The 24781-nt window shown below is 39.6% G+C and overlaps 1 protein-coding gene across 1 annotated transcript in view; it reads right to left on the reverse strand.

The window, feature by feature from the left end:
- The window catches only part of MEGF11 (multiple EGF like domains 11), a 257722-nt gene that overhangs the window by 187344 nt on the left and 45597 nt on the right, over positions 1-24781 (reverse strand). The window contains exons 2-5 of the mRNA XM_065641517.1: positions 8306-8408; positions 4292-4415; positions 1672-1773; positions 45-145 (exon numbers count right to left, since the gene is read on the reverse strand). Of these exons, the coding sequence (XP_065497589.1) occupies positions 45-145; positions 1672-1773; positions 4292-4407 (319 nt within the window). The 5' untranslated portion in view covers positions 4408-4415; positions 8306-8408. The remainder of the gene's footprint in view (positions 1-44; positions 146-1671; positions 1774-4291; positions 4416-8305; positions 8409-24781) is intronic.

Genomic DNA, 24781 nt, shown 5'->3' on the forward strand with positions numbered 1-24781 from the left:
AATGACTTTCAATTGTCACATCTGAATCAAAGCTCTGTACGTACGTATACAGTAGTCTCCACTTTCGTAATATCCAGGGCAGCACTGAGATCTTCGCCGATACATAGTTCTTAGTCCTCTTCGATACGCTGTTTTATAACTTATTCTAAATTGCAAGACAGAAAGCCATTTGACAATATTGAAAATCAATGCTTACTGTTGGAATTATATTTCTGTTAAATTCTAGTAAGGATAGCATTCAATAATTACTTTAAAATGCATGAAAGCTTTTGATATTAAAAGCCACAATAAAAAAAAATCCATACTTGTTTTGAAACTTGAAATATAACTTGTATTATAAACACTGTACTCATGACAGTCGATCACTGCAGCCCTTCCTAGGACCGCTATCTTAAAACATTTCCCCAGTCCAAAAGCAAGGGCAAGGAGTTTCTTCAAGAAGAAACAATTCATTTTGCCTATCGGCAAGGTCAGTGATCATCGATGGAAGGAACAGAATCTTCTACAGGGACCACTGTGCCAGGGTGTGCACAAGGAATTACCGCAGCGGAAACTGCTCTCGATACTCAAACCGTGAAGTTAACCCCAGGTGATTTCTTCCTCCCTGCCAACCCTTCCAAGGCATCAACGCCTGGCAAAGTGACATACTAGTCCCAGTTCAGTTTTTAAAGCATGTTTCCCCACCACAATATGCAGTCCACAGAAACAAAAAGGTGTTAAGCGTTCTGTAGCTTTTCTAGACTTACTCACAGCATTAGCAATGATACCACATTAGAGAAGGAATACATAACAGAGAATATTTAACAGCGAACACTTCAAAACAGCTTTGTTCATGTTACTTTATTTGAAACTACCTAAACTGAACAAAATCTATGATTCCTCATGTTAGATAAGCCAACTGATTTACTCTGCTGCATTCCAAGCTACACAATAGCCCAGAAACTTCTGCATCTCTGTTCGATTCCATACATTGTAACACAGAAACTAAAAAGCAAAACCCACAGTCAGACAGGGATGGTGCTGAACAACTTCTTTGCTACTGAATGTGTGAAAGTTAAGGTGCCAAGTAGCCTGCTAAAACCCCCTTGGAAGACAGAAAATATTAGTCGATATTTATTAGGATACTTTTCTACTTGGAATCAGAATGAATATAACAGCAATAACGTGCAGCCTGGGAGAAATGAACTGTTTAGTATCAGCTTCCATTCAGTGCTAGAAATGGACACATCCTCATTTTACCTGATTTTCAATACAGATTTGGGTGTAGTATTTCAAATATGGATCCATTTACAACTATCACTAACCTGCAAGTGCCTGATTCTTCAAGATTTAGAAGCTGCAGGCACTTCCTACCATAAACCTGGACACGCACTGACCACTTGGAAGGGACAGTTGGTCATGTTTGGTCGTGTAATAAACACTTCAGTCACCTGGCGGGGTGAGTGGCAAGAATATACACTACTGAACGGCCCGTAAGCAACTGACACTTCCATTGATCTCACTCCAATTTCATGCAAAAATCTCAATACTTCAGTCAATGCCCTAGAACATCAAACACACCAGTTATCGTATGTACCTCTATCAGACCACCACAAAAATTTGGATAAATAAATGTATGTGAGGAGATAAAAAGGCAAAATAAAACTAAAACATCTAGGGATCAGCTCTTACCTATGTCTAGTGCACTTGAACCAGTTCAGTATGTCAGTACATCTGGTATAGTAGATCTGATCAAAAGGATGAGCGTAAGATTCCTGCACTGTCACGGCGTAGCTAGGGATAGAGAAAGAAAGAAAGAGAAAGGCTGTTTGTTGCAACACAAAAAGCTTCAGTTCTCTGTATGTGCTACTCATCTCACTCCAGTAGGAAAAATAATTAAATCAATAATCTTAGAAACTTTGGGTGTTATCAAAAAAAGAAAAAGGCTTCCTTCAACCACAGCTCTTCCTGAAAATTTTGGAAATGCGTCAGCCTTGGGCTCCATAACTGAACTAGGGACAGAGATTGCAGGCTGAGTAATGAACCGTTCCCTCTGGAAAATAAACTAATGTTACTAAAATCCACGGTAGTTTAGAAGGTGAAAAGTGCATTTGGTTAACTTGATAGTGCAAATTTTAAGAGAGAGGAAAGCACCACGTTTTTAAAATGTCTCCATTGCTTTCCTGCCTAGGACTGTTAATTTTTGCTGGTATTCCGCCACGCTAATAACAGCTCATATTAACTCAGCACTGCTGCGTTTTGCCAGCACGATGGGATGCTCACACTTCATTTTATGATGAAGCAGCATCATTACTTCAAATATTAGGTGCACCAGTCAGATGGGATCATTTGTAAAAGGTTGAAGAGTGTTTATTTTTCTGCTGCACAAATTGAATCCTTTTAATTTGTAGCAGAAATAACCTCAGAACTATCTGAAAATTGCAACAGGAGTTAACCGGTATCTAGATTTGGAACACTTTGAAGTGTGGTTAGAATGGGATTACTCCCCTTTGTACAAATGAATGGATAGGAACAAAAATCGGCCAAATTTATTAGAATGAAGACTAAAAATCCAGCAGTCTCCTTCCCAAAACACTACTTATTCATGCAACAGATACTATATTTATTACTATGATTATATTGAAAGTGTCTGGGCCTCCCACATGATATAGGAACACATCTCCTTGACTCGTTAGTGTCATTTTAGAATGTTGTGAGCCCTACAGTGAGCGTGTGCACTGCAGAAGAGACTCAGAATCTCAGGCTCTGATCTGGAAACAAGCTCAACTTTATCAGATCGACAATATCTTTGGAGACTGATCCTGAAATCATTCTAGGCAGGGTCAGGACCCAGGAATTAGATCCTCCAAGTCATTCATTATATCGATCGTCTTAATCACCCAAGTGATTTCCTTCCCACCAACGGGACTGCTGACGTGATTAAGCCCTGTGAGGTTGCACCCGTACAGGAATACCAAAATATTTGCTTGGAGGGTCTGATTGGCTTGAAATCAAAGACTGGACTGTTTCTGCCTTGCTTGTCATGCCCCTTCTGGACAGGCCGAGATTCTATTAGATGTTGCTTTTGTCCTCTATCAAAATTTGCTGGGTTTGACAGTAATGTTTTTACTTCTACTAATGCCAAAATGTAAAAGATTTACATTGTACATTATTAATGTTAAACAATAACACTCACAAATCTTGATTATTATTTTACGATCCCGTTAGTTATCCAGCAATTGCCCTAACAATCTTTTCCCTTTGATTTATTAACATCTAAGTAACAAAGTCATCTTGGTCAGTACAACCAATCAATTTTGGTATTTAATTTTTGTTTCTCCTTGATTGGGTCTCTAGGTTGCTGACTTTCTTCAGACAAAATCAATATTTTACTCCTGTGCTCTGAATGCACTTCACCTCACAACACAGACTGCAAAATCCTACTCCCGTTTGGTCTTTGCTTTGCAGCTGCGCTACCTACAGTTAGTTCTCTAATTAAGATCTCTAAAATCAAAACATAGTGCCTTTAAAGTAGGATTCTGTTTTTGGTATTGTTAAGGGGTTTATTTTGCTAGAGTGTAAGGCAGTTTATATTTGTGTGGAACCGAACCACAGATCAGAACTGGAAATTTATTAAGTTAAACTTAAGAGTACAGGAACTTTAACCTCTGCAAGCAGACCCTGTGTGAACGTGAACCCGATCAAAGGCAGTGGGTTTCTGTGTACTCGTAAGAACCATCTCACAAAGATCCACTTTTAGGACAAAGACACTGTAACAATAGGAAGAACAGAACTACCAGGGCCTTTAGTACTTGGTGCTTTTATGCAGATGCTCTTTGACGCTGACACGAATTTGGCAGATCCGGCCACAAAGTTCACGACATACAGAGCAAGTCTGCATGTTGCAGCAGGAAGGGCTTAAAACTTAGTCAGAATCTCTAATAGTCTTGCTTGGCAACAACCAGAAAAAAGCAAGACAGAACAAGGCCACCGTTTTTCTAGGTCTCTCCATGATAAATGACAAAATGCCTCTGCAGTCCTCTCGCTGGAACTCTGTGGAGCTTTCCAAAGTCGAGCTGAGCAGACGGGTAACACAGGGGGTTGTGGGCTACAGCTCCAGCTTTAGAACCTATGCTTTGGGATCATTCAAATCCTCAAAAGCACTCCGAAGTACTATTTCTGGCATGCAAATCCATGTTCTTTTGTGAGGCAGGGTGGTATTCAGCAAATCGTGGCTCTTATTTTGCCTTTTAAATGTAAAAATATGAAACGGCTAGTCAAAAAAATTAAAAATTGGCATGTTATACATTACCTTTCCCAATGACTACAAACATTTGGATCATCTGGGTTTAGGGACAGAGTAGTTTTGAGCAGAAAAGGTAGAATAAACCCTTTTAGAATCCACTTGAACAGGATCTGCGCCACCATTGTTGTGTCTAGACAAAGAAAAGAAAGTATCGCCATTAAAGATCATTTTGAAGAAAACATCCTTTAGGCCTTTTCATCTTTGCTTCTATGCACATCTCAATACCGTAGAGTTATTCACAAACTGAAATACTTGCAAAAGCAATCAACTAAACAGTAACATTTTTTAAAAGTGCAAATGCATTGTAAAAGGAATTTATATGTTTAAACCTACTAAAACTGATGAACTTGATGATTAAGCCACCCAAGATACTGATAGCCCCAATGATTCTTCCAAGGAACATTTCTGGTACTGATCATGTTTACAACTGTCTGTCTGGACCAACAAAATAAATAACTGAGGTATTAAAATAATTTATTCTCTCATCAACCTGTAGACAAATGGAAGAATATCCAGATAACCTCTTTGATTTATGTAAATGAGTTTTACATGTGTCAATATAGTAGGCTAGATCTGAGACATATGCTTATTACATGACTGAAGAAAAATCAATCCACTTCTGAACTCTTAGCTGGGGAATCACTTAGAATGACAGAGGTCAGCATATTGAGTCACATTATGCAGAACACTAAACATGAAATAAAAACATTTGCACCGAAGCTGGAAATAGATTGTATAAAATTCATTAGGTGTGGTCTCTTCATCATCTTACAGTTCATCTATTAAATGTACTGACTTATACCTACTTATTGCTCGCCTGGGGCTTTGAAACCAAAGTCGTGGTGTTTGCCTAGAGGTCCCCAATGACACAGTGAAAAATATAAAATACATAGGAAATTTGAAGCTCCTTTTAAATGTAACTGCATCAGAAGTGTTAATCTGTTAAATGTTATGTCAGTAAAAATATTTTAAAATACCCATTTCAGGCATTTACATCATCACATAATCCACCACTCAAATCAAAAGTCTCATAAATTATTCCTGGCAACAAGATCTAAAAATAGATTGAATCTTCATATGATCATCTAAAAACCACACGGCTCATTGCCTCATGGTCCAGAACAGCAAAAGAGACATTAAGCGGTTTGCTCTGCGTGGCGCTGATATACAGCCTGGTGGAAAGAGTCATCGCCCGGCAGAACGAGCGGCAGAGGGACAGTCAGGAAAGAGGCACTGAAACCACCTCCTGACCCAGGACACCCATCGCCTCCAGTGCCTTCCAAGGCAAGGTCTCAGTGGGAGTAATAGCTCGTCTTTTAAATTATTCCTAGAGCTCTGCTAAACCCAAAGAGAGGCCTTAAGCCACGTAAGTCATATTAATGTTAATTAACATGATTTAATGTTAATGTTCCTCATGGAACGGATTTAAGTCTATGAGTGGCCCTCTCTACCTGTGGGCCGCTTCAAAGTCCTGTGGCAACAACGCAAAAGTTCACTCTGGAAATGAAGAGGGCTGAGGAGGAAAAGGCACGAGAGCGAGCTCCGTTTATTGGAAAGCCATTCGCCACGCTCGCCCCAGACACCCCCTCTCCACGGAGGAAAAGTGTCTTGGACGGCTGACCTGCAAGTGGGACAGAAGTCCAACAAAATGTTCAAAAACTGAGAGCTTGTTTGAGAGCAGAATTGATCTTTTATCATAACGTGTGCCAATAGATGTGAACTGCTCAAGTATCAGGCTCAACAAAATGACAGACCGCCCTTTCACAAAAATACCTGAAAAGATGCCTTTAACATATTACACTAACTAGCACTTGATTAATACCAAGTTACAGAGGACGAGTTCTACTGAGCGTGGTATTTCAGGCTGCAGTTCCCCCTTTTGTTCATTCCCTACACTGGTACATGGACTAGAGGAAAACCTGCTTCTCATCGGCAGAGCAAAGCAAAACGGCTTAAGGAAATACAATCCTTAAGAGAGGCGTTTTTTTGATCAAAACGTAGTTCTGTGCTCAGTGTGTTAACTTCTTGAGAATATCAGCAGCCCGGGTTTACCCTTCAATTATTTAGAGGCAGAAAGACGGCCCGAGTTCTGCCTACAGAGACTGAGCCCTTTCGCATTTAACTCGAGCAGCTCTATATTTGAATTCTGCAGTTCGCAGAGATCTCAGCTTGTTCTTAAGAAAACAATGTATCAGTTTAGACTTAAACACCAAAGAATTATTTATAATCCTTAATAGCACTCCGAATATTTGTTTACAATGTATTTGAAAGAGGTTCGAAATTATTTTCTGAAGTTTTACTGCTAATGCTGTTTTATTATCTATTTAAAAATTAACTGTTTTGTGCAATTAATTTTCTAACTTTGTATGTCAGATTGTGTATCAGAAACGTCCAACTCTCCAAACACAGCAGAACCTCATTCATCTCAAGTGTCTCTTTTTCTAACTCAAATGAAACATTTCACTTTGATCAGTGTTAATAGAAAAGACCTCATACCAAAATGGAATGGTTGCTAATACAAGATTCAGAATAAATGTCTAAAAATAGGAGCACATATATTAAAAACCAACATCAAAAAGGAGTCCAGAAATTACATCTAATATGGGGTTTTTTTTCAGCTTTTATTGCTCAGCATAATATACTCCACATTCCTGCATAGCATTTAGTGTTTGGAACATATTCTACTAGGAGGCAACACGAGCCTTTCATGGGGACGATGCCTGTAACTTCATTAAAGATATATCCAGATGATAGAAACATTTCCAGCGTCTGCCACGGCCGCTCTCCCGAGGACGGGCAGCCTTTTGAGCTTAACAAGAAAATAAACAACACGCAGCTCTTCTGTGCAAACCCTAAATGGACTCTGACTTTTTGTCTCTCCAGGCCTGATTTTTCTTTTCAGGAGTGAAAGAAGTCAATTTAGGTACAATTTGGCAAGAAAGAGGTTCTTTCAATCCAAAATACAATCGGGAGATTTTTCACAAGCGTCTCGCTCTCTGGTAATTATAACTGATTAGGTTAGGTACCTGTTACTCATTAAGCCATTTTCACAGACCTCGCTCCTTTTTGAATGAATTTCAGTCCTTCACCTACAATATTGATACAGTCACTGGTTCCATCACAAAAGAAAGGACACACACTTTCACCATTCGGCCCCAAATCTTCACTATAGAAAAACTAGTAGGTGGGGAGCCATTGACTTGTCTGTCTGTGGATTCGCTTCACAGAAACCTTTGCTGAGGAAACCGCGCAGGGATTTGCCGATAGACCAGAAGATGCAGATGGTCACTTAAATTGGATAAGCACATGAGAATGTGGATGGACAAAAGTGGGTTGTCACTCTCTTTTGCAGTTTACACAGCACAAGCTGAGGATGGCTAAGCCCCACAAGACTGGGACCTACACATAAAGAAAATAAGAGCCCAAAGAATCCTTGCTGGGTGAAGCAAACATCCTCTAAAGCTTTCTCTAGGTGCCAAGGACGTGGCTTTGGTAATATTCTTGTGAAAGAAGACAAGTGTATACTTCAAGTGGCTCAGAGAAAAAAGAAAAGCAAAACCAAAACCACAGATTAAATTTCTCCTCTGCTTCTTTGGCTGACAGACCAGAAAATATAACTAAAAATGACCATTAGAGAACTGTCTGTTCAGGGACAGAAGTAGTGAAACATTTCATGTTGACATTTCTGTCATAAAAATATTTCGTAACATGACTTTGACATGAAATTCAGCCAGAATTTCCACTCCATGACTAAGTTTTAAATTAAATGCTTTTCTCTCAATTTGGGGTGAAGTTAGATCTGAACCAGGCAAAAACCTAATTTGGTGTCCAGCTGCAATTAGAGAAAACATTTACAGAAGTGTCTTTCACTAGCATACGATATCCTTCAATCCTTATGTATTTTTGAAGATCATTTATTCAGATGTCTAAATGTATACGTAGTCAAATAACTGAGCCTGAATTTTTCTGACAAACTTCCATGCAATGAAATTAACAAAGAGCCATGTTAAAAAGTCTTACCTCAAAGTGCTAAAACTTCCTATTGAGTCCTGTTTTTTTTGATTATCAGCACACGGAGACACACAGCACGTGAACAGGAAAGCTCTTCGGAAAACGCTTGGCCCTGTGAGCAATCGATTCAAAAACCAGAAAACATATTGGGTCAATGGAAACAAATTAAGACAGAAATGAGATAAACCATTCTAAATCATTACATATCACAAGATAATTGTGCCTAGGAAAGAGTGTAAGAAGGCAGCTGATAGTCACACATCCCTTTAAACCTTCCAGCAATTTGCAACTTTGCGACTTCCTCAGCCACCAGTGGGTCTTTGTGTTTGATACCATTTAATGGATTCTATTCCAATCATTTGACTAATACTTTTTGATCTGTGAAAATCTTACTTCAATACTCTAAATTTAAATTTTAGTGTCAGCAGAATCCTGTGATGGTCTCACACTTTGCCATGCACTGTAGGAAACAATTCCTTCGTTTTTCTGTCCGCCTCCTCCATTTCAGTTCTTGATGCCTCCTTGCTCCACTGTTAGAAATCAACCATTGACTCTCAGACTTTGTTTCCTATAATTTCCTACCACATAAACAACGTTTTTTTTATATATAGACTTTTTTCTTCTGTTATATCCCAGAAAGAAAATTCAGTTTCTTTCAGGAAGGTTGATGAAAGACCTTGCAAAAGCCTTCTGGATACTTAACTGGATCTTCTTGATCCATGCGTTTACTACAAAGGGCTTTAACAATTTATGAAGCTTTTACAAAGCCCTGTTGATCCTTCATAAATGTATTATATTTATCAAGAAGCTCCCTAATTCTGTTCTTAATTATAGTTTCTACGAAATAAGAAAATCTAGGTGCATTAAAATTAAAATCTATTCTAGTATTTATATGTAAGCGAATAAGGAAAATGCAAGAGAATAGTTACGCCAGGAAATAAAAAGTTGGATTTCACTGAAGAAGCATTAAAGTGACTGAGTGTTTGCTGATTACGCTATTTCAGTCTCTTAAGTAGTAACAAGCTTCCACCAAGCTGCCCTGGGTGGCATTCCTCCTTCTCATCCCAGCTGAAATTTTCATGATAGTTTAGGCAAGGGATCATTTAAACACACACTTCATTTGGCTCTACATCAGATTTTGTTAGAAACAAGCTGTTATGAAAGCTAAATGAGGCCATGAGTTTCAAAACTCATCAGGATTTTTTGGATGCCTCCGTTTATGATTAATAACTTGAGATACCACGAAAGGGCTGGATGATACGCAGAGCTCAGAATGAAAGTGAAGAAACAGGTTGTTTTAATCTGGGCAGCCGAGGACTTGGCTGCTTGAACGCAGTAGTCACCTCTAAAAGTTGCCGCCACGAGCAAAAGAAATATCGCAAATGACAAGTTGTGGGTTTGTTTTGTTTTTTAATTAAAATTTAAAGCTGCTTTAAACAGATAAACACTTCCAGGAAGGAGCAGGTACTGAATACAAAAGCACTGGGAATGTGATTCTTATCATCTGAATGCAAAGAAATTCAAGTGATAGAACTGGCAGAAACCCCGTGTGCTGGGTTGCTGGGTTCCCTCTACGGCCGCCTGACAGCATCAGCACGGGAACGCAGCAGACAAGGAGCTGCCCCTGTTAACAAAGATGGTATTTCAGTTAACAGCGTCTATTTAAGCCTCTAGGAGACATTGTACTGAGCGCAAATTATCATCCCTTACATGCGGTGCAAAACAACTGGTCTATAATTTGGGCTACAAAACACATGCTGTCAGTCATGGATTCTGTTTTTCCACGGTCTCCTCCAGCACTGCTCACTTTGAGGTTTGTGTGTCTGCCTGCCTGCGATTTCAAGGGGCAGTTCAACAGCTGGAAATACTTGGAGTAGATACAGAAATCACGACTCTTCAGATATATCCCTGATACCATTTCCAGACTCAAGTCTCCTGTCACCTGGAGGTGACACAGTGAAGGGGACAGATGGAGCCGAGCAGGACAACACAGCGGTTTTGGACATTCCTGGGAAGGCTCAGGGCATAGGAGCAGTTTGTACCACTCAGTGTCTCGGAGGGACCAGTCCCAGCTGCGGCACAGGCTCGGAACAGACCGACAAGATGTACAAAACTGGGACATTTCTTACCTTACACTGGAGTTCATACAACAGAGACAAGCTTGTTGCAGCTTTTTTCTTCTAGCCATAAGGGTAATGCAAAGAAATGTAAGTAGGAACCTCGGCTTTTCAGGATAAAAGTATTCTATGCTCTCTTCTCATGAAAGTTAACCACGCTCCTCGGCTGCTCAACCAAAGTTCGTGGCTGAAGTTACAGTGAATGTTGGGAATGAAACAAATTAAACAATTCTGTGGTATTTTCTGTAATTAACGTGACTTGAAAAATAAAAGAATAAAAGTAAAATTTAGAGATCTTCACAGTTTACGGAAAGGAAAAGTATAAAGAGCTGCATCCTGAGCCCCGTCTGCTGTCTTGGCCACCCCTGCTCCATCACTCGGGAAGTAGATGCTGTTCAGTACAAATAAAGGAACTAATTCTGTTTCCTGAGATGTAGTTTTAGAGGCTTTCTTTGAAAGACCAGATAAACGCACCAAGGTCCTAACTGCGAAAGTGTCCTCCTGACTCTCTCTTATATTCTTTGAACCACAGTTGCTCAGTTTTCCAAAACTGGGCAGGTGGCTAATTTTAATGGGAACTGAATGTCCAAATCTCTTTAAGTTACTCTAAATTTCTGAGCTCTAAAATATATCAGTGTGAGCTGCAATTGCTACGGTGAACTTTGTTACAGTTCCAGGATATGTTATGAAGTCCGAAGATCTGTTTCGGCACTAAATACTCTAAAAAGCTGACTTCCACTGGAGTCATTGGGAGCTTAGCTACAGCAAAGCAGGAACAAATAATGAAATAAGCTCTTCTCAATCTATCAATGTCATTTTTGGAAGCTCAGGATTGTTCCTTCAGTGCTCTCAAAGGAAAACCGGGTCAAAATACCACAGAGACGCGTCACTAGGAAACAGTCTAGGCAATTAGTTTAGTTATGGCTGATGAAATACGTTTATCAAGACAAAGGCTGGTGTTTGCACCCAGGATTCTGAGGACCTGAGTTTAAACCACACTGTCAAAGACTTAAGGTGCAACACAGGGTCAGCAAAGTGGGCTGGACCGAGGCAGCTCCAGTTCTACCCACATTCTGCATCCAGCATTTTCTGTGGGCTTCTCTGAGCCTTCAGAGGCACCTCCGCACCACCCACCACCGGGATCCAAAACTTCACGTGACATTCAGGACAAATTCTCAGAGGCTCAGTTTCTTCCACTGGAAACAGGGGAAGGGGACTGACCAACCTGCCAGGTGTCTTAAGAACAAGCATATTCCAAACTGAAAAGTGACTAGATACTGAAGTAACAATGTATAAACACAGTTAGCATTATCCGTATAAACACATCTGGCTTTATCCATCCACTGTATGAAATCAACATCAACACACAAAGAAATGCAGACGTTCTTATTTTATCGGTATTTAGACAAACTTCATATTCATGCATGCTTGTGCAAGGCACAAGTACCAATCCAAAAAGCTATTATTCATTACAACACTAAACTTCTTTTTCTTAAATAATTGAATAGTTAATCAATAGTCCAGCAGAAATATAACGAAAATATTACATTAACAACACCTAAAAACATTGCTGAAACGGTGCCCAAATGCAGATAATCGCTGGCTCCTTTTCAGAAAGGTCAGCTTGGAAAAAAATTATCTGTGATTTTCTGCCCATAATTTTGCACATGTACTCAACTACCAGTGTCGAATTGGAAGCCTGCCCTCTGAACATTTGGCCCTTCCAGTTATTAATCCAAACTCGAGTCCACTGCAACGTCAGTGCTCCTTGTAGCTCCTGACCTGGGCAGGACAGGGGACGGCTGACGTTCCACCGGCGCTTTCTGCCAAAAGCACGTTGGCGCTGGCAGGCGGCAAAGGCAAAATCCAAGGACCCTGCAGTATTTCAAGAGAAGATGATCTCCTGCAAGCTAAGAAACCCTCCTGGGGTGGTTATATCTGAACCTTCTCAATTAAAATATGGTAAACAAGTCAGAAACAGCCACTCTAAGCATTTGCTTGCCTCGCCCTCCAGCTCTGAGCTCACCACGCGAGCGCTGCCGCGAGGGGACGGCAGCAGAAGCCACCAGGGCCGCAGCGTCCCCGTCCCAGCTTCTTGCACTGCGGGATTTTAAAAGCTGCTGAAACCCTGTGGGGAGTCACATTCTCTACAGTATATTTATATTCGCTATCCCATGCATATTTCAGATATTCCTCCGCACACGTTACTTCAGAAGAGCAAGGGAGCTGCCACACATCAAACCCATCTCTGAGAACCCGAGTTATCTTGCTTACACACAGCCGCCCACCTCATCCCTGTTCAAGATGTCAAACAATTACAGCATATGCTTCCTTAGACACTTAGAGCAACAAAGACCTTGTATCCCCAGAACACCCAGGATAAATAAAGCAACCCAAGAGTTAGAGGCACGCACTGATGAGCAATAATATGTTTCTAAGTATTTAGCTTAAAAAACCCAACCATTTATTCCAAACGATTTTTTTACAACATTAAGAGTCCACATGAAGTTGATCTGAAAATGGGAGTAACAAGCAATGAAGTATAAGGATGTTTGATATATATCCAATGAAATAAATTAAGTCTGATTTTGCGAAAGTCAGTAAAAAAGCGTGCTGTTTGAAAACGTATAATATCCTTTACTGTTATATTTTTTTAAAATTACTTGTATTTGTCAAAAACAATTGGCCCCTTCTTTTTGTCTTCATTTATCTCAGAGGAAAATAAAATGAAACAAACAGCCAAAAAAGTCCCAAGTACAGTGAACAGCTGAGCCAGGGACAAATTAAGTAACACAGATTGATGGCTGTTGATCCGCGGCAGCACCACAGCCCAACGCTGCAGCTCATCTTTCATTTACAGATCCGTCTCTGCTTTTCCAGAAACGGTGCAGTAGTGATGGGAGGCGGCTGATTTGCAAACCCTGGAGCTGCGCTGAGAATCCAGATTCAGTTTTTCCAGTTTGGGTTTAACTTGGTGAATGCCTTGAACTTTGGAGATGGTAATCTAGACAAAATTAAACTGAACACTGGAGTAAAATGAACACTGAAACTAAACAAGTATTTTCAAGATATGATGCAGGCAGGGCAAAGCTTTTTATCTTCAGTTTCCTCATAAGAGGGTAAGGAAATAATGTTTGTTTCCTCTGCATCTGTACCTTTATTAACCCCACTGGTCCAGTACCATATATCTTCATCTTTTATGCTCTGGATTTTCCCAGTGCTTTCTCCTCCCTGGCATTCTCTGTCACAACAGCGCTCAGATGTTCTCTTCCTGCAGTCAATTTCTCTCTCAGGCTCTTGAAATCTTACTCTAATTTTTTTTAATTTCACAGCTATTAAAAACATTGACTGGCCCACACAGAATATAACTTTTTCTATGAATGTCTGCTACACATAAGATAAATGTTAAATCAATTTCTAGATTTCTAAAGGCTTAAGAATTAGAGTAGCCACTTAAAAACTGCCGATTTTACTTGAAATATGAGAGGTTTCTTCAGAAGCTGCAACAATCTTTTGTGCTTTCCTGTGCTTCTCACAGGACATATCTGGAACACTATCAATACTGGAGGAATGGTTCAGTCATGTCAAAGCTAAAAGCCTGAAGTTAGGAGTCCATGGAATTTATCTGATTTTTCAGAGCACGCACAAATCTCTGCCTCTCTCAGAACCAGGCTGGTTACGTAAGCACCTGGAAATGGCTTTGAGCTCTTGGGTTTAGGCATCCAACACGGCAAATGTGCTGAGCGGATCTGCCTTTCTCCAGGACAGAAAGCTGAAGCCCCGGAGAAGGCCATGGTGTGTGAACAAGGTCTTTTCCATAACATCCAAGCCTTACACTTCTGTGCCTGTTTTCTCCTCCATGCAGAGGGAAGAGGAGAGTGTGGCCAGAATTCCCAGCAGATCCAAACAGTCTCCCAAAATACCCCCGTCTTTCCAGGAACCATCACACGCACTGTTAGAGCAATAACTGGAGAGATAAATGAGAACATGACCCCAGCCTTATTTAATTTTACATCACTATGCAAAGCTCTTGACTCTGCTGTCTCCATGACCTACTTTATCTATTGTTTATTTCTTTTTTTTTTTTTCCAGGAAATTGTTCATTAAGGATAAAAGCACCTGGCTTACAGTAACAGGGCACTGTGCAAAATATCTGTCATACAGCCGAGAGAAGAACATTCATAAATACATACGGCAGAGCAAATCCACAAAGAACTGAGGGGCTGAAGAGGAGTATTTTAGGTAGAAGACGGAAGGTCCAGAGTCTCTACTGGTGTAAATGGCTGAACTCCACTCAGTTCACTAAGCCAATTTGAATCTGGAGAGAATTTGGATCTACCAGCTCAGTCATCAGACATAGACGGTACTGGGATTACCCAGGTTAGAGCCAGTATTTTCTTTCTGGCAGAAAATGAGTAGCTAGAAAAATCACTACGGACCAAAGCAGATCTGAATAAGCAATGCATACAACTACCTCTTTGCCCTCCTCCTGAAATTGGCACTGAAAACTCATTTAACTACTTTGAGAAAAAAGGTTAACAAAAATTATAAGAGAGAGAGAGTTTAGGGGGTAATTTTAGGGCTCAGCGTCTGTCGTTTTACAGATGTACTAATTAAGTTTTTTTCCCACAAGTTAAGGCAAGTACAGTTTTCTCTCTGTATTCTTCCCCCATCACCATCATACATGTGCCATCTGCTCAGTCCTCTTCCCGAGCCCTCTCTTGTGTCTTCCTCGCAGACCCACAGTGCTCAGACAGCTGAGGGAAACACTCCCCTATGGTGCTTCATTAACCCTTAAGCAGAGGCACGAAAACTGGAGCTTAAATCTGTTTAAACATATTTTAACTTAGTGTCACCTAAGCTTGGAGCTTATGAGATATCGGAGATTATTATGAGATTATCTGAGCAAGTATCTTTTAATGTCTCCTACCAAACAAAACCCAACGTAGCAGACATGGGTAAAGGCTGGCAGAAAACAAGCACGCTCCTCATTTTCCTCTCTTCTCTGACACAATCTTCAGCAAAGCAAAGACAGCGTAAGCTTTGAGACTCTTGCGCTGGTTAGCACTAAGCTTGTGGAAAATTTCTATTTGTAAAGATGAGGTGATCTTGGTCTCCCTTCCGGAGCCCAGCATTAGTGAAGGTCTCCCAGGCTCCCCCCAGACTGTTCTTTAGGTGCACCCAGTGAGTCCCATTTCCCTCTTCGGCTGTTTTTCTGACTTTCTCATCATCTTCTAGGTGTTGTTATCTTGCACACTGCTGTCCAAAAGTTGCTCTGAGGAACCCACTAAAAATTATATGGAGTCTTCTTCCCAAGATCAACAGCCACTTTCCAGTTCTTCACTTCAAGCAATTGTGTCTCTATTTATTTAAACTGCAACTTCAGTAAGTCTGTCTCCAAGGGAACCTGTGCGGTCTCTAGGCTCTCAGCTACAAGTTTTAGCATCTGCTAGGACACCAAGTATGTCATGTCTTGCAGGGTAAAGTGTCGAGATCTTGTAATTTCATGATCCATTCTTTACCACAAAAGACACGAGTTTTCTCTGTGCACGAAAATGTTTAAAGTTTAGGAACAGTGGAAGCAAGATTGGTGACTCTAAACTCTCTTCTTGCCACTCATTAGAATCTTCCTAGCCTGCACGTTGCTTTTCTCTCTTACCGACCTCTTCCTCTTCCGCCGGTCTCTCATCACACATGGCACTGCTTCCCTTCTTCAAGTCTGGAGAAGCTGAGCTACAGCTTCTCTCTCCCTAAACCAACACTGGACGTGATTTACTACTGTTGTACCTGTGACATACAAAGTTGAACAGATACGTATAAACCAACTCCCTGGGACAGAGAAATCACGGTTCAGTTAAAGAGCAGACAGCCACAAGGATAAATTGATAAATGCAGCACCAAAATATTGGAATACATCATCGATTAATGTTTTATATCCTGGACTATCCAAATAACTCCTGAATTGCTCCTTTCGCTGATTCTTGAGTGCTGTGTTGATAATACACCTTGCAATACCCTCTGGATTTTCTGCCAAGCACACAAGACAAGAAAGCGTGTACTGGCTTTCTTCCACGTAAAGATGGAACAAAGAGCCTGAATTTCCCCACAACCCCCCTGCTCATGATCACCGCCCTGTCCCGAGTCCTCCGGCCGAGCGGCTGCAAGGGAAAGCATTTTGTGTGGCTGGACACTGGCCTTACACCTGCGCCTTGGAAATTAGTGAGTTTATTCTACCTCAAGGCATTCTTACTTCACTACTCATTTTTAAAAGTGCCTCTGATATAAAGGAAGAGAAAGCCAGTTTTGCAACCCAAGCGCAAGAGCAGGAACCAAGAGTTTAGCTCGCGAGTGTTAGTTATAAAAGTGCTAAAGAAACGAGTAGAAGAGAATAAAGTAGAATGTTATTCTAAGAGCTTGAAAATCCGACATTTGGAAGTTGATTTTTAAAAAAACTATAGTAAACAATTCTCATTTCTTCAGACGCTTAAAAAACCCCTTGACTCTGTCAAAGTATTTTATCTGTCTGTAAGTTCTTCCTCAGAAGGATTTGGTCAAAATATCCCCTTCAGACCTTATGACAGCTGGAAATATGGATATCAGTCTAGCTCTAAAAGATGCTCACACTTTAGAATTTAAGCAAAATATTTACTAGTAACGTATCACCTTATTATCACGAATTGAGAGTAAATTGAAATTTTATGCAGCTGAATAGGCTAATTACATACACAGGCACATACTTTAAAAACTAGGCTTTTCATGTTCTTAAGTATAAGCAATTAAGGGTAAGAGTAACATTTCATAATTATGTCATTGATCTAAATTCTTTTTCATTTTCGGAGGAAACCGCTATACTTATATAAGACACGTCTGAGGTTGTTCCTGTTGCTCAGATCTGCATTTGTTCTAATCAAATATTCGCCTCATGACTTGGGTTTTTTTCCAGTTTTTGCCTTTACGTGAAATTAAAAGTTTGAAGTCTGAATCTATCATTAACTTTGAAGAAAGTACTAAAAACTCATTTTTTACAAACAAGTCATAGGGAGCTGTGGGAAATTCTGCATTAGGCTGGCCTACTAATTAAAATCAGCTCTGCCGTATTACTACCACTGTTCAAAAGTATCCGCCTACAGATCTAAAATCTTTTCAGAATGATTAAAATTAGGAGTAAAAAGTCCCAAATCTCTTTCCTCTTTCATGTGGAGCCACACAGAATGCACTTTTTCAGATTTCAAAGTCCATTAGAACATCACCTTTGAAAACAGACGCCCAATCAGGCCCAGCAGTGACTTCTGCAGCAGAGATGCTCCGAACTGTTGGTGTTCAAAGCACCCCCAGCAGGCGCAGAGACGGCCAGTGTGGATCACGTATAATTAGGATTCTTCAGACCACAAAATCAATAATATAATTAGTAAACGGTATGTTATTTCTCAGAATCTTGCTACAACTTAATCTGTCTTTGATCAAGCAGAGCTGACTGCTAACGACATTTAATGGTAATTAATGAAAACACGCGTGATAAAAAGTTCTTTGGAGAGCTATCTAATTACGTACCATAAAAAATGACTTGTGTAATAACTGTAATTTATGTTTACATCAATTACTATTGTTTAGGATACCTGAAGATGACGTTAGGATCACAAGTCCTCTTCAGCTACACTTTCTCCTGCCTTACAGAAACATTTTCTTGAGCTGGCGTGTGTACAACAGACAACCCCGTTCACTAATGCCTTACATCTCCTTTATAATACCAAAGTCTGCAGAGAAATTCTTCCTAGGCTGTGGGGCAGCACCAAGAGAATATTTTATGAAATTCACTTGTCTTTTGACAATGGATGACTGACAGCAAGCCATCATGACTGAAATTACTGACAAAATAAATAACAGAACTTGCAGAGATTAAGCACGAATTTCAAAAGAATTGCTACAATCCTTAGAGAAGAGCGATTACAGACGGCCGAAGTATTTCATAACCTCATAGGAATGCAACATTTGGCTACCAATGACTTTGACTGTCTGAGATCCCAGCTATTGAGGAACATTTATATTTAAAAATATTCCAATTTGATGTAACATGTCTAAGTAACTTTTCATGATTGTCAGGCACATGGAGAAAAGTGGGAGGGAATTCTTCATCATTATAAAACACCATGGGATTCACCAGAAACAGTGTATCAGGTTTAATGTCTGTTTCTAAACAAGAAAGGAAGGGTAGAATAAATGCATCATATGAACATCATAAGGCAGCTTCTATAGTTAATATGTCATGTCAATTAGCTCTCATTTCCCAAGATTTTGGCTTGAATAATAAATATCCTAATGTTCTTGCTTAGTATTAACTACATATAGTAAATGAGACCCTGGGTTCAGTGAGACTATTCTAATATCAGAATCTGAGCAAACACCTCACTTGCAACAATTTTTTCCAATACAGATTTGTAAAAAAGGAACACTCATCATATCATCACATTTTTCTCTCTAATAAATACGCAGAGTAGCATAATAATATCCAGAAATGTTAAATATTCTTACGGCAGCTCTATTAATTCCATCTAGGCCATGGCCGTTGTTCAGTGGCACGTTATTGTCAGTACAAGCAGGGAACCCTGAACTTATAATAGGTTAAGGTTTTCAACAACCTAAATTCCTAAGAAGACACAGGAAAATAATAATAATAATAATAATAATAATAATAATAATAATAATAATAATAATAATAATAATAATAATAATAATAATAATAATAATAATAATAATAATAATAATAATCTTGCTGCACCTCTAGCAGTTTGGTTTAAAGACCAAGCGTGGAAGTGCTGAGAGGGGGAAGTTGGTTAAACAGGTGCCACTCGTCCCGGCCCCAGCTGTGGAGCTGGCCTGTGGCTCAATGCACCCTGATTAACGATTGCTGCAATCAGCCCCAGAAATCAATTAGCACGGAGTGACACAATGACCCTGTGACATCACAGAGCCGCACATCTGATCCTTGTGCTTGGACTCATTTCTCCCCGTGCTGCCATTTTTGGCGCTGTGAGTGGGCTCGAAAAAAATTACGGGCTTTATGATGTTCATGAATAAACAAGTTTCCACATGAGAGAGGTTTCTATTTCTTTCTGCCATATTTTATTTTTCTGTTCACTCATGACCACTCTTTGGCATGTCAAATTCAACTACACAGGCAGTGCACAGGAAAAGTTCTTTATTTAAGGTTGGTCCTTTGTCTCAATTAAGAATTACGATAGACTATAGGAAAATCATATAAAGGAGAAAAGGAAAGAAGGTGCTACTGCTGGTAGAACCCCAAGTGCTGTGAGCCACATAAATCTCTTTCTCAGTTTCAACTGTACCACTGTCGCATGAGCGGACCATTATTTTGTCACTATTTTTGGCACTATCAATAACAAGTTTTTCCAAAGCAACTGTTCTAAAGCAATTACTAATTTTAAATGACCTGCAATGCCCAATTCCAAATTCCTTTCAGGATGTAATACACTAAAAGAGTGACAGAAACTGAGGAATCAAGGGCAGTTCTTTAATTTCTGTTTACATGTGACAGATTTCTCCCTGCCTTAATGACCACATTGCCCTTCTCTACATTTGTTCAATTTTTAATTTTTTTTAATAAGAGAACAGCAGTAGTACATCACATTCTAAATGAACCTTCACCACTACCTTGTACAACCCGTCCACCTTGGTACTGAGAAGCTCCTCAGTCCCCCAGACGAAATATGGAGTAACCAGAACCCTGCTGGTAAGCAAGGAACAGCCAAGAACTCTGACACCTCATGGCTTTCCCAGATGCAAATCCCATAACATAATATATGAGCAAAACCTTGGCACAGGGTCGCACATAGTCATTTAGCGTAGAACTTAAACTACCTAAATTCAAGTATTCAAGTTAACAAATTCTTCATCTCATCCAGTTGCCTTTTATCACCAAAACTTTACATCTAGAAAATGGAATCTCTGGGCTCCACATTCAAATTAATTATAGGCTGAAGAGTATGCATTTCTTCATGAAGAATTAGCTAGATGCTCGTAATTGAATATATAAAACTGAAAGTAAGCTCGATAGATCTGCTCCTATATTTCATTATTTGCAGTTTGCTTCAGCATTAAGTTGTACCAGTATAGATGACAGAGAATAACACCTGCATGATAAATAGTCCATGTGCTTGTGGTTTGGTTTTTTGATTTTTTGGTTTTGCTTGCTTGTTTTTTGGGGGTTTTTTGTTTGTCTGTTTGTTTTGTTGTGTTTTTTTTTTTTTTTAATCTCGGAAGTTCTTTGGTGCAGTTTGTAACGTGTTCTTTCAGTACGTTTGCACATGCCCAGCATTGAACTCCAGCCGCACAGCACAGGGCAGCTCACGCTGGCAAACACAGCAGCCGTCGGTGCGCTGGAAGTAAACGATACCTGGAGTCTTAGGAAAAGACAGAACAACATCATAACTGTCAGAGCAATTTTCCGCATCAGTAGTTTAACACCTGAACTATTGCTTATTTTTGCAACTGAACTATTCCCAGTTTCTATCTGTTCTCCTCTGAATCAACATCAGTTCTGAGATGTGTCACAAACAGTGTTTGCCTGAAACAGCCAAACATCCCACTGTGGAGGTGGAGACTTAATGAGGATACAGTAGTTCCTCAAAAAAAATTTTTAAAAAAAATAAAAATGTTGGTTCGTTTTCTGTAAACATCTGGGTTGTAAATAACTGTAGGCTTCATAGACAGCACAGCATTAGCCTGTCTCTGACTTAACATCATAAGGATTGAGTTATTGCTTTTAATTTAATGCTACCACAATTTTCAGCTTTGCATATGAATAGAATCTGATAGTCTGTTACCAGTTACCTCAGGAATGTAGCAGAAATGACAACATTGTTGTGTCTTCCACTTTCCACGGGAAGAACTGGCTGAAGGTCTTCAGTTGTCAGGTGTTTTTAAAGGTTTCCATAGTTCAACAGCAGCGCACAAAGAATGTTTGATTTTGAAATGAAACAGGCAACTGATTTAATATACTAATTTTCCAGATTCAGAACAGTTTAATTATTTCCACAAGAGAAACCAAAAAAACAAATTGTGAGATGTAAAAGAAAATTTATTTCCAATGGCTAATCCTTCAAAATGCCACAGGGAAAGTGATTCAGGGTGCAGAAACGATTAATGGAAGAGTGATTGCTGACCTGTGCTCCTAGAAAAAAGAAACAAAGTTGAGCGGGTAAGCTCGGGCTGGCCTGCCCGGGACTGTTGTTCGCACTGCGACTCCGAAAAGGCTCCTCCAGAATCTATTCAAACTTCTCTTGTGTTGAGGATGTAATTAGCCCCTGCACAAAATACCAGCGTACATAAGGCAAAGGAAGCACTGACTGCCAATCCAACCTCTAAGAAAAAAAATATTACAGAGGCCTGAAGCTTCCCACGGCTGTGCCAGCTGGAACCAAGTCAGTCACTACCCTTATTCCTGAGATGGAAAACTTGCTTACTTCAGGAATTTGCAGCATGTGGGTCCTAACAGAGAATCTTAAGGACGCTGAACATCTATAGATTTGTTCACAAAATATTATGCGGAAGAAATACAGCTATAACACTGGTAATATTCACTTGTTTTCTTTTACCTTACTAATAAGGAATCCTGTAGAGTACTGAAGACAGCAAATCCACGTGTCTGAACCATTTCTGATGTGGGTGGTAAGAAAAAAATTATTGGGCAGCAGGAAGAAATGGGGAAAAACAAATGAATGAGAGTAGAGGTAATTGTAGCACTTATTAGGATTACACATAGATCACCAATGAACTGGTTTGCCACTTGCTTTCTCCTAAGGGAAATCCGACTTTCCAAGCTTTAATCATAGGAAAAATATATCAAGTATTGATTATAACTAGAAACTAAAGTCTTCTACAAGCATGTACGCATTAACACTATCGCTCAGCCATGACCTGGAAGAAATCCCCTCTTTGCCTTTCTTCATCTTGATTCCCACTTCTTCTAACAGATTGTTTGATACAGAACAGCATGTTCAAACTTGTGAACATCAGTTTTGGTGATGAAAAAGTCCAGGAGGGAATTTGTTAAAACCATGACATTTCTGTTGCCTGTGAAGCTAAAAGACGTGTCTTCCAAGCAGGAAAGCAGAACACGATACGGCCTCAGAGAAGTCCTGGGTATGAACACTGACTTCAACTTATTGCTGCTTCACATAATACTCTAGTTAAGCCTAAAAGTAGGAGAATTTGGCCAAAACACTCATGAAAATCCTAAAATGCTGCTGTTTTTCATGACCCTTGAGAAATAAAAGAAACGAGTGACACACATCTACAGTGCGTTAGATTGCAAAGCGGGAACAGGCAATTAATGGATGGCAGATTTCTCAAAACAAGCCTCTGCCACCTGCTCCAAACCTGCTCACCCCGACCACACTCTGCGCTTCGGTATTTTGTCTGTTCCAGATCACACCGATGTCACAGCGTGAAATGTGTCAGTATTACAGAAAGGCAATATGTACTTTCTCTCCTGTAAAACCATTCTGTTTACAAACATCATTTTCAAATATAGAAATGTTTTCTTTTTCAGGATGCCGTTGCATTTTTCAGGTCATATCATATGCCATTTTTTGGCTTTATCTGCACCCCTATATATCTGCAAGTCACAAGACTCTTAGACCAAAGTCAAATAAAAACCAACCATGTTTCCAGAATCTCGTTCTGTTGAACAAAATGCCAATGGATGATACTCCTTGCTTCACGAAAGATGTTCAACAGCTTAACAGTTCTAGTTTGACTAAATCTGATGATGATATTCTAGTCTTTCTCCAAATCGAGACATAATCTGCATAGTCCTAAAATGCTCTTTATTATCCAAGTTTGTTGTATTTTCTTATCAAACACATTGGATAACAAAACCAGCACCAAAACATTGCCCCAAACACACAAAATAACAAACAGCCACAGTCATATATTCTGATTATACACAGACATACACCTGCTGGAAACCTCCTGGAATAAGAAACATTTTTCCTTCAATCACTCCAGTCACCTACAAGAGGAAGAACTACAGAAAGTTCCTGAATATTCTGCTCATGTTTTTGTTGTGAGTTACTAAGTAATGACATTGTTGGAGCACTCAATGTTACAGCTTCACTGCTCCTCTAGCACCTGTCCAGTCAGGCTCTGACGGAAGAAGATAAATATATTTATAATACACAGCAAAGTGAATAACAAAGAGTTTATATAGTTGTCTCTGACAAACCCGACAAGTCGCAGCCGGCAGCTTTAATCAGCTCCCAGCTGAGCCTGGGAAATTGGAGGGACCAGAGCTCTGACCTTTCTGATGAATCGCTGAGGGAAGGTTAAAGATTTGTTTACTACTTTAATGCAAAGAGGTATCAAGTTCTAAGACCTTTGGATAAAAGGAAGATTCCTGTGCAAGAGCACTGTACACCATATTTAACAAAGTAATTATTGGTTTACCTACAACTGATTTTTTTCAAATAAAGGGATATGGCCTAATGTTACATAGATGAAAATGCTCATAAGGTTTAACACCACAAATCACTGCCAGATGCTGAAAATGTACTAGATATGATTTTCATGTCTTGGATGTGAAAAATGCAGTAGAATATAGTTTAAATTTAATTTTCACAGTTCAGCAGTTCTTAAAGCCACTGATTTTTTTTTTTTTTTTTTGCAACAAGTACTCAGCTCCTAGTTGTTTCATAAGGAAACTGTGATTTTCCACATCCATTTGCTTAACTAGTACCAAGAAGACAAAAGCAAGTCATGACTAATGATTTGATCAGATATTTCAAAGCAAGGTATAATTTATTATTTTGCAGCACATATAAAATCTCTGGCATTGGTTTTAAAACTACTGAATGTCTGTTCTCTTAAAATTAAGCTCTTTGGAATTGTGTCTGAGGACTGAGAGATCCAGCAGCACTTTTCCAAATGTTTCACCTTATGGTTTATACCCCCCTGCAGCCACTACCCAAACTGACACCACCGGGGACTTTGTTTTTCTAAAAAGCCGAAACTCTTTTCTGATTAACAGCATCACAGCACAAAAGTATCTGCTCACATTGCCAGCTCAGGTGGCTGCTCCATATGAATGGCTGACACAGGGAGTGCACAAGAATTTAGGAAGGCTGGTGACTTGTAAATCAAGAGCAATGAGAGCTTTGCAGTAAACAAACTGCAAACCTTTTGCTTTTCTATAATCTAATTTACCGATCACTTTCTGTCCACTGACTCCTAAAAAAATGAACTCATAGCTTTAAATCACCACCGCACGTACACTCACACACCTCCAAAGTTGTTTGCTGAACTAGTTGCTGTATAAGTCACTGTACAATTTTTCAAACAACACTGAAGGAAC

This window comes from Caloenas nicobarica, chromosome 10 (genome assembly GCF_036013445.1).
Source record: "Caloenas nicobarica isolate bCalNic1 chromosome 10, bCalNic1.hap1, whole genome shotgun sequence".
Classification (NCBI taxonomy): domain Eukaryota; kingdom Metazoa; phylum Chordata; class Aves; order Columbiformes; family Columbidae; genus Caloenas; species Caloenas nicobarica.